This window comes from Lucilia sericata, unplaced genomic scaffold, assembly GCF_015586225.1.
Source record: "Lucilia sericata isolate MDLA Ls3-8-SP2 unplaced genomic scaffold, ASM1558622v1 Contig000095F_arrow, whole genome shotgun sequence".
NCBI lineage: Eukaryota > Metazoa > Arthropoda > Insecta > Diptera > Calliphoridae > Lucilia > Lucilia sericata.
In genome coordinates this window covers 67,942-78,683 of record NW_023994127.1, presented here as the reverse complement: position 1 = coordinate 78,683, position 10,742 = coordinate 67,942, and the positions used below count along the sequence as shown (strand labels likewise).

The following is a 10,742-nucleotide window of genomic DNA, read 5'->3' as shown; positions in this document are numbered from 1 at the left end:
CATATTATATGGACCCTACACCAATTACGAGTATATTTAAAATATGATTTAATTTAAATAATAGTGATTTTTTAATATCTTTAAACAATTGTTAGATGAATGATTGATTTTTATGCATGTAAATACCAAATTTATTGTAATGTCATACAAAATTTATTGTAAAAATATGTAACACAAAGAAAAAAAATAAGTCTTGTGAAAATGAGTTAAACGAGAGAAATCAATTAAATAGTATTACGAATATAAAAATTTTCTACTGTGGTAGACAATCCCTATTTTTTAAATATTTGCTTTGAAAATCTCTCGGATTTCACTTTCAATTATTTAAAATCATTGAAAATTTAAAAATAACCGAAAACTTAGCCGGCTTACAGTCGATTTTAAGCCGCCGACGACATTTTTAGTGTCACCCGCCGGCGCCGTTAATATTTGTCGGCACTGGTCTTTGGGATCAACACTAATAAAAAATAGCGCCAAAAATTTTTATTTATTTCATTTTCTGTTGTTGATTTCGTTTTCTGGACACAAATTCACATAGTTTAATGAAGGTTTAAAGAAGCATTGTGAAAAAAATGACTCCTCAAGAGAAAAGTAACCATGACGAATCTATTGATGATGATGCCGAAATTATGGCTCTCGAAAAAATTCTGGCCGAAGCTGAAGAAGAGGAAAAAAAGGCTGAACAGGAAAATGTATTGCCTGCCAAAGCAGTAGAGAAACCACGACCTCAATTAAAAGAAGATAGTACTTTCGCAGAAGCTTTCGGCTATGAAGTGGACAAGAAACTCGCAAAGCAAATAGAAAAACAGGTGGCTAGTAAAACGGAGGAATTAGATTCATCCGATGATGAAGAAATAAAGAATTTCTTAGAACGTAAGTACAATGAATATGGCTGTGATATAAACAAAAAACTGAAACAACAAAAGCAAGCAGCAAAAGAATCAAAAGCTGACTATGAAATCGACAAATTTCTGAAGGAAGATAAAAGTAATGATGCCGCTGAAAGCGCTAAATCTTTGTCTATGCATATTAAAAATCCACATCATCCTACTAAGCGACAATCTCTTATAAGTGACTCTTTTAAGAAAATGCCGGAAACAAAGGCTGCTGTACATGTTGGTGAAAATAAGGACAGGCGCTCTTTGCCCACTAACGGAGGTACCAGTTCTGTTTACACTGATCCTGTTTTCGGTATGCGTATTATAAATCCTCTGATTTCTAGTACTTTGCTTACAGAACGTATGAGTGGTCGCAAATCAGTGGCATTCTCTGCTATAGCATTTCATACTGAAAGAGGAGATCTTTCTAAGGATTGGGTTATAGCCGGTGTTCTTGTGCACAAAAGTCCCGTCCAGATGAGTAAGAAAGATCAACCCTATTCTATTTGGCGTTTGTCCGACTTGAGAGGTGAAATTAAGACTGTGTCATTGTTTCTCTTTAGAGGCGCTCATAAAGAACTATGGAAAACAGCGCAGGGCATGTGTATTGCCGTATTGAATCCCAGCATATTTGAAAAACGAGCTGAGAGTAAAGATGTTGCTTGCCTTTCAATAGACACCGCCCAGAAGGTGATGGTACTGGGCCAGTCAAAAGATATGGGTAACTGCAAAGCGACTAAACGCAACGGAGAAATATGCAATGCCATAATCAATCTCAGTGAATGTGATTGCTGTATATTTCACATGAAACAAGAGTTTGGTAAAATGTCAAAACGTTCCGAGTTGCAATCAGCTAATGCTGGTAGAGGTTTAAATGAATTGCGCAATAAGGTACTTGGTAAAAGTGAAGTTTTTTATGGTGGCCAATCTTTTTCGGCAGTGCCGGCAAGAAAAAGTGCAAAATTAACACAAAAAGACAATTCTAGAATAAGTTCTCTATCGGAGTATGCCGTATCACCCTTTGCTGGTAGTGTTAATCATGCCTCTAAATCCAGGGCACAACAAGCAGCTACAGTTCCTTATGCATCCCGAGAAGGTCCAGTTTCAAAAATAGCAGGCAATGTTGAAGCTTCAGCCAAGCAGCGTATGAAGGACTTGGAAAGATTAAAGATTCTGCAGGCAGAATCTGAAAAACATTCTACAAGTTTGGACGGAAACAACTCACCGACACCCACGACACCTCAAGCACAAAAAACTAGAGAATCTATATTTGCCAACTCGCAAACTTCCACTCCCTGTTCGAATTCAAAATTAGCAGCCCCTTCCATTTCTACGCCAACAATTTCAGCGATACCAGACAAATTTAAAAATCGTGAGTTTTCCTTTGCCAGCACCTCGAAATCACCACAATTGTCCAAAGATAATTTTTGCATAGAAGTTAATGTTGGCGATAGAAGAGCTCAGCTGGCGAAAATGAAGGCATTAGAAGTTCTAAAGAAAAAACCCATAGAAAAAGTGAATCCCAACTCTACAAGAGGAACACGCGATGGCAAACGACGCGCCATAGATGACCTCAATGAACAGTTTATGTCACATGAATCTAAGAAACAAAAACTCGAAGAAGAACATAGAGAACAAGAGCGTAAAACACGTATACAACGTATTATGGATGCCTCTTCATCGCACACCAACCTGGTGGATATGCGTGAGCGTGAGGAACAGGATAAATACTTTAGTAAATTGGAAAAGAAGGAGGCCTTGGAGGAGAAAATGTTAAATACTTATAAAATGCCCTGCAAAGCGGTAATTTGTAAAATCTGCAAATATACTGCATTATCTGCCTCGGAACGTTGTAAAGCTGAACGTCATCCTCTGAAGGTGGTCGATGCAGAGAAGCGTTTCTTCCAGTGCAAAGATTGTGGTAATCGTACGGTGTCTGTCTTTAAATTACCCAAAGTTAGTTGCAAAAATTGTCAAGGTTCACGTTGGGAACGTTGCGGTATGATACGTGAACGCAAGGTATGCGACGGCAGTGAGGGCTTGTCTCTGCGTGGTGACGAAGAAATGTTTATTGGTTCTGTATCGGGTAAAGCTAATTTAAATTTAGCCGTTCCAGATGATTAAGAAGCAGTGATTGTTAGAGCTTTAGCCGCCATTCTGATCAAAAAGTTGTTCGAGTTTTTAAAGTATATATATTTTTTTTCATTATTTGCTTTTACTTGTAAAGTGGTATTATTTACTTTTAATATTTTATGAATTTTATGTGTCGTTTCTTTTTTCATTTTAACATGGAACAAATAAATACGCATTTGAAAACAATTTTGGTGTTTTTTTCTGAAAAAAATTAATTTACATGTGACATTCACCCTTCTTAAAAGCAAGATCTTTTGAAATTTCTGGAAAATAAGTATTTAATAAAATTTAAAAATCAACAGCATTTATATGTATGTACATAATTATTTTATTTAAGCGTAAATACATATTTAATAGTTGTGTATATTTTATTAAATCTATAAATAAATATATTTACAAAGTTTAACTTAAATCTATGGAAAGTAAAACATTTGTTTTTGGCAAGCTTGAATTTGCAAAAGATATTTAATCATTTTGCTAAAATATAAAAGTAAAAAAATTAAAAAATTTAATTTGTTTATAAAATTTTATAAATATTAATTAAAAAAAAAAAAAATACAATTTACATTCATAATTTATTTAATTTCTTCATTCTTATTAATATGTTTTATTTTTGACAAATTTTATTAATTATTTTTCTTAAATTAGAATATTTTCTTTCATGGGCAAAGAGTATTTTATGTTTTATGTGTGCAAAAGAATTAAATTTAAACAATAACAATAAACTAATACTAATCAACAGTTTCAACATAATATTTTTTTAAAAGTAAAGTATATAAAAACTAAAATATATTAAATAATAACAGTCTTTAAAAAACTAAATTAAAAAATTTTCATGGAAATTCATTCGAATTTGAAATGTGGCATTTTGCTAATTATTTAACTAAGTAAGTGGTGTAGAAACAAAGGCAGCAATCTCCATTTCTGTAATTTTCGAAATGAATATGATAAAACTTTATTTCCAAAGATATTTATATTTTAGTTTTCCTACTCCCTTAATATAATGGAATTAGAAGAATAACTGAAACAAGTTTGAAACAAATTTAGCCAAAAGTTTGCTGGCAAATTGTAGCTAAAGTCTTTGGATAAGATCATTTGTTTCTACACCCCTCAAGTATTGTTTTGATTTAAAATTTATCATTTTTATATATCAATCTCAAATTTAAACAAAAAAACTTAAAATTTTTACTTTGTTTTTGTTTTATTTTAGATGTTTTTTCAAATACCTTTCAAGTATTGAAATGCAAGATTTTATGCCAAAATTATAGAAATTGAGACAAATCGTTTTAAAATTTCAAAGATTTCCCGATGTCAAAGATGTTCGTGGTATAGGAAAACTCTTTTCTATATCTCATAGATAAGTAAGTATGTATGTCTATAAAAAAATAAAATTTTATTTATAGAAAAAAATTTGGCACAATTAAGTTTTATCTATGTAACGTCGAGACAAAAGATAACCCATATTCTGAATTTCGATGTGTAATCTGTATGGCGATCGTTGCTACGTTTTTCAAGTTGTTATCAAAGTAGAATATTAAAGTTGCCAAAACGGAGAAAATTGCGATTCGGATTGAAATGCAGAATAGGGCTGTATATCAAAGAATAGTCTATATATTTAATTAAGAGATTTCATTTATGGAAAACTATTTTAAAGCCAGTAACTTTGGTATATCGAAAAGTTAAACTAAAACGATATATTTGACTCAAAACTATATAATTTCCCTAAAAAAGATAAAGTGACAAGAAATTATCTCTTACTCGAGAATATTTTAAGTTTTCTTTTCGCAAAGAATTCTTTTTTTTGTTCAACATCTAAGCCATACTATCTTCCTGTTCGTTTAGATTCAAAAGACTGGAAAAACGAAATGAAATTGTTTTAGAAATATGCTTTTCGAAATCATCATTATCTAAATTATCGCATAGCAATGTTTTATTAGTCATATCCATATATGACCGTCCGCGTTTAACCGGCAATGTATACGAAGCCTGTATATTATTCATGGGCTCGGCCATAGATGTTTTACGTATGTTGAGTGGAAATCTGAGATCATTTTCATAACGTAAACGTTGTTCGGTTGTATGAGTTTCCAAGAGAGGTCTTGGCATATCATAACCGGGTGGTGGCTGAAAACTGCTAGAGAATGTTGTAGTATCACGACTATTACAGCAATCTTGTAAATCATAACTTATTTTGGGTGGTCTCCATAGATGATCCAAGGGCTCTGGTTCACCCCATTGTAAATTAGTGGGTTTACTTAAATCGGTTTCCTCTATATTAGAGGCCTCTTTGGTTACCTCCTCTTCGAGACAGTAGTTGGGATTGGAGAAGGCATTTGTTTCCAATTCTATATATTTGGCATTATTACCCAATAGTTTTTCAAACTCTGAAGCCAAGTACTTGAATGAGGGTCTGGCATTTGGCTCATCTGTCCAGCAGGATTTAACAATATTATAGCTATTGAGAAAATTACAAAGTTTAGTTTTATAAATAATTTTTCTTTCAGTGTTTTCAAACTTACATTTCATCTGAACAATTTTCAGGCTTTTCCATACGATAACCATTTTTAAGTAAATGATACAGATTTTGTGGTGGTATACCGGGATAAGGTGATGCTCCCAGAGTGATCAATTCCCAACATAGAACACCAAATGCCCAAACATCTGATTTAGTGGTATAAACATGGTCTGCCAAAGATTCGGGAGCCATCCATTTAACAGGTACTCTATCTCTAGATCTTTTCAAGTAAGCATCATCCTCGTAGACATCACGTGTTAGACCAAAATCAGATATTTTACATATTTTACCTTCAGCCAAAAGCACATTGCGGGCGGCCAAATCACGATGAACCAACTACAACATTAGAACCAAAAAAATTTATTTATTAGCTTTAAGAACAAAATTCCAAACTCAATTTCGAAATTATATTCGAATTTAAAAACTATATAATGAAACCACGGAAATAAGGAAAAATTCATGCAAATTTTAAATATAAATTCGACTTTTTGTTAAGGAAACTAGTGAAAAATTGAAAATCTTACCTTAATTTCCGTTAAGTACATCATTCCTTTACATATTTGCAAAATAAACGACAAAATATTACGCACTGTAACTGGCTCCACGCCATCGGCAAACTCACAGCCGGCACTTTCGATTTTACGACTCAAACGTAAATAACTGCGTAATGAACCATAGCGAGCATATTCAATAATTATCATGGGAGCATCACCTTTAGTACAAGCTCCCAATAGTTTTATAACATTTGGATGGGAAACTTCTTGCAACAGCTGGAATTCGGACACCAAAGCCATGTATTCAACAGAATTGGCGCCCTTCTTAAGCATTTTAACCGCCACCGTAGTAACACCTGGACGTTGGGCTATATCGGTGGCATAACCTTTCATTACTTTGCCAAATTCACCTTCGCCTAGAACACAATCTAAGACCAATGATTCACGTGGGAACTCCCACTTGCTATCGGCAATGGAACTATCAAATTTAAAACTATTATCCAATTGCATTAGAGGCAAATCTCCATTCTTAACATCACATTCTGATAAATGATCTTTTTTCTTATTAGTAACACTCTCTTTACTGAAGGACCGTTTGTTGAAACTTCTCTTGGTTAGAATCAAACATATGATTAGTGTTATGAAAATCATGGGGCAAGTAATGGCTACTATCACACATGTATTATCACATTCCCAGCCCGCTAAATTTAGCATTTCTCCAAGAGGACCTTTATCAGTTTTCTGCGCGTTTAGATTATAAATTGGGCTCTCTAGCTTGTCAGCTGAGTTTTCCGATCTGGTATCATTCTTTCGCTTACGTTTCGGCTTGGGTTCTTCATCATCTAAAGGTGCACAAGAACATTTGCCATTGTCCTCACATGTACAAGTACCCGAGGCCGAGAGTATGCCTCGACGATTTTCATTTGTTGAGTGAGGTCCCATAATCTTATTGCTAGGTGTACAATCTTGGGGGCAAGCAGCAGTATTAAGTTCTTCCAAGGGATCACAGATATTATCGGGACAGAATTCTGGATTTGGCACACAAGATTTATAGTTACGACCAAAGAATCCAGCACTAGAACCACGCCAAACACAGCTACTCCCATTAGTGGCAAGACCACAAAATCTAACACATTGAGAGGCGTATTTGATTTGAGCACAAGTCTGTGATCTAGATTTGACTTTGTGTTCACAGGTGGTGTTGTCGGGACGACCATTTACCAAATGAACATTTATCACAAACGAACGCTGATGGGTATCATGCCAGGAAACATTGAGGCTAAAATAAAACATGTTATTAGTAGGTTGGAGTTAACATTTATTTACAAAATAAAACTTACAAATACACAATTTCGGGAGCATTTTCCAAAGCTGTTGTATTCTTAACATAAATAATACCAGCCACCGATGTTATGGCGAAAGCTTTACTACGATCCTCTACTATGGTGTATTTCAGTTCGGGCATCTTCATCAATTCCAAAAAGTCTTTAGGTTGAGTTACCCGATACATTGGTTGGGCCGTACGATAAACATACGCATCTTTAGGATAAGTACTGAGTATACTGCGTGTGATGGTACGACCAAAACCATCTGAATTCAATATAGATTCTTCAGAATTCATTACATTAGATTTACGATGGTGCCGTGATCTCAACGCTAAAGCTTTGGGTCGATCTGCTTCGTGTATTTTACTAGGATCGGACTTAATGCAAATATGGGCTTTGGCCTTGTGAAAAAAATAGTTGAATTTATTTTGATTTTCAGTTTCTCTAAAAGTAATACTTACAGTGTTAGGGACATGGATATCAATTGTCTTATCGGTGGCTTCTAATATAAAACAGTACGATGGTTGGCTGAGAATTCCATTTCGAGCAAAAACAATTTCTGAAAATCGAATTAATTTGTTATGTAGTTATTCTTTTAAAATATTTAATTGGATCAAAAACTATCGAATAATATTCGAATTTAAATTGTAATTTTCACGATATATTTTAAAAAACTCTTTAAATTAAAGGCCTCAAATATAAGTAGAATGCTTATGTAAAGGGACGATCGGTAGAAATCGCGTTAAATGAAGTTGTCGACTACCTATATAGGTGAATCCTTCGATAGCAAACTGGCGGTATGCATTGATATTGAATGGGCCTTTAATAACGTTTAATCCGAATTACTTGTGTAGAAGAGTTGAAGTGACTCGGAATACGTCTTTGGTTCAACCGAGATGGCTCAATATTCACCCGGCGAAGATGGAAATCTACCTTTTCACAAGAAAGATACAAATTTCCAAGTATATTAAACCCTGTTTCCTGGGCAAGAAGATACCGGTGACAAACAGAGTTAAGTACTTAAGTGTAATCCTTGACCGGAAATTAAAATGGCTGTGGAAAGTTGCTAGATATTCCACCCATTGAAACATACATATATAAAATATGAGGCGGCACTTACAGCAGAACGGCTCATAACTTTAGGCAAACTGGACAATAGCTGTTATAGGCCTGTCATCAATGTATGCTGGACACAATCATCGGACGTGCCCAATCGCATCCCAGACACAGAACATGTAGGAAACTTTGATAGAATGTCACAGTCAAGCAGAACATTAGAGCAAATATCCGTAGGAATCCGTTGATACACTGATGTCACTAAATTGGGGGACAAAGTTTGCCTTGGTTCTATATTGATGACCCAGAAACCCCGTTTACCTAATCACAACACTAGCTTCCAGGCAGAAGTCGGAGCAATAACGGAATGCGTAAATTGGTTTATAATAAACATATTTACCGTCAGCCAGAAGGCAATTAGGGTCATATCTGGTGATAAAGTTAAATTTAAGACCGTATTGGATTTTAAGATAGCTCTAACCGAATACTCTCCCAGAAGTAAGGTTTCATCATATGGGTACCAGGTCACTTTAAAAGGAAGGGAGCTCGAGGTAGTTAACCTGACTTAACCTATAATCCTATAAGGTCTTTCTGAGTGGACACACAGGATTACGAGGACAGTGAAAATCTGGAGCACTTTCTTTGACATTGTCAGGCTTTCGTGAAATTATATCCAAATATTTTGTGAGTAATTCTTAGGAATTGCGTCGAGGAAACTATGTTTCTAAACATCACACAACAGGCGTATTTTTTTCGGATTTGATGTGTATATGTAAATCCTCTTATTAACCTAACCTAAATTATTTTCGAAATTTTCTAGTTCGAAACTGTCCTTAAAAATATTTTTATGAATCCTCAGGATGTAATGTTTTAAAAGCTTTAAAACTTATAAAATTTAAATTAATTAACTTACGACAACTTATTATAGAACTCCTTTTTCCCGTGTGATCAGCTTCGTAGGCATTACACAGTGGTCGCACCAAATCATTTGTATCGTCCAAAATTTTATAAGTTTGATGAGCATTCGTTTCCATAGAGTCTTTGTCTACAAAGATTATTTTCTCGCCAATGGTGTCATTCTAAAAGAGAGTAATACTATTTAACTAGGTTAACAAAATATTGTTTGTATTTAGTTAATTAAATTACACCTCTTTTTTCTAAAAAAAACTACACATTGCCAGAGACCATGTACATATAATTAAATACTTAACCAATTTTAGGGTTTTATTTAAAAGAAAATGTCATAAAGTCCTCAAGGAATACTTTTATTCCCGTAAAGGATATTACGCTGCGCCTGTTGACCATTGACCATTCAACTATACGCACGTACTAACTACAAGGTCAATTTTATTTTAAGTTTACATGTTGTAGATTTTGTTTATATTGACATGTGTTGTTTAATTTTTTAAATACATAGTACATAACTACGTCAGTAATAATTAACTGGGTTAAATTCTTTTCTCATAGGAATGTCTTAACAACAAGTAATTTACTGAACGTTTAAGTAATTAAAAGGAAATGTGATGAAATTTTAATATGAACGTTAACTTAATATTGAAATATTTTATTTAATTACGTGCTTGTGCATAAAAATATTAGACTGTAGAAAAAAATTATGAAAAAATCTAGTATTTACTTAAACATATGTGTGTCTGCATTTGTTTGTATATAAGCAATGTGTTATGGAAGACTGGCCAAATATTAGACAACTGTAAATCCCTAATATCCAACTACAAATCCCAAGTACATTAGGCCTTTTTTTGTATAATTAATCACCTCGTTTTTGTAGTTTATTAAACTTTATCGTGCCCTTTTAGTTTAAGTCTGCTGAACAACCACATTTATTCAATAACAAGCAAAGGGTTAGGAATATACATAGATTTGAATTCAAGAACTCATCGAGTTATGTAAAAATCATGTTTTGCCATTTGTGAAACCTCCATTTTCAATTCTGCATTGTGTTAATTAAAAAATTCTATCAGAGCTTTTGAAAATATTTTCCTAGGACCATATCAAAATCCCTTACTTAATGCAAATCTATTGAGAATGTTTTGAACTTTGAAAACAAGTACGAATTCGATTCGAAATCTTGTATATCATCTTATATCACGTAATATCGTGAAATTCTAAGAACAAGTACCTTGTTAGATCTAAAGCAAAGATTGGTGTAATTTATGGATCCATACTTAAATTATGTATTTTTAATTACTTTTAAAATATCGGAACTTATCATACTATAATGCAACTGGAATAATTTAAGTAGCGAATTATATAATTCTTAATTTTTAGTTTTGAAGGACCAATGGGTTTTTTACGAAGACCACAAGATTGTCATTAGTCT

At 33.6% G+C, this 10,742-nt stretch overlaps 2 protein-coding genes across 3 annotated transcripts in view; one reads left to right on the top strand and one right to left on the bottom strand.

The window, feature by feature from the left end:
• Positions 1–437: 437 nt before the first annotated feature.
• On the top strand, positions 438–3,208 carry LOC119599884 (protein MCM10 homolog). Its single transcript, XM_037949811.1, has one exon. The coding sequence runs from the start codon at positions 573–575 to the stop codon at positions 3,000–3,002; it is 2,430 nt and encodes an 809-aa protein (XP_037805739.1). The 5' UTR covers positions 438–572; the 3' UTR covers positions 3,003–3,208.
• A 474-nt stretch (positions 3,209–3,682) lies between these two features.
• The window catches only part of LOC119599882, a 56,954-nt gene continuing 49,894 nt past the window's right edge, over positions 3,683–10,742 (bottom strand). For both annotated transcript variants that reach the window (XM_037949809.1, XM_037949810.1), the window contains exons 4-9: positions 9,315–9,480; positions 7,807–7,904; positions 7,361–7,746; positions 6,051–7,299; positions 5,531–5,862; positions 3,683–5,466 (exon numbers count right to left, since the gene is read on the bottom strand). In XM_037949809.1, the coding sequence (XP_037805737.1) occupies positions 4,824–5,466; positions 5,531–5,862; positions 6,051–7,299; positions 7,361–7,746; positions 7,807–7,904; positions 9,315–9,480 (2,874 nt within the window). In that variant the 3' untranslated portion in view covers positions 3,683–4,823. The remainder of the gene's footprint in view (positions 5,467–5,530; positions 5,863–6,050; positions 7,300–7,360; positions 7,747–7,806; positions 7,905–9,314; positions 9,481–10,742) is intronic.

Excerpts from the sequence above, each read along its gene's own strand:
- LOC119599884 (XM_037949811.1), top strand. The coding sequence starts at position 573 with ATGACTCCTCAAGAGAAAAGTAACCATGACGAATCTATTGATGATGAT.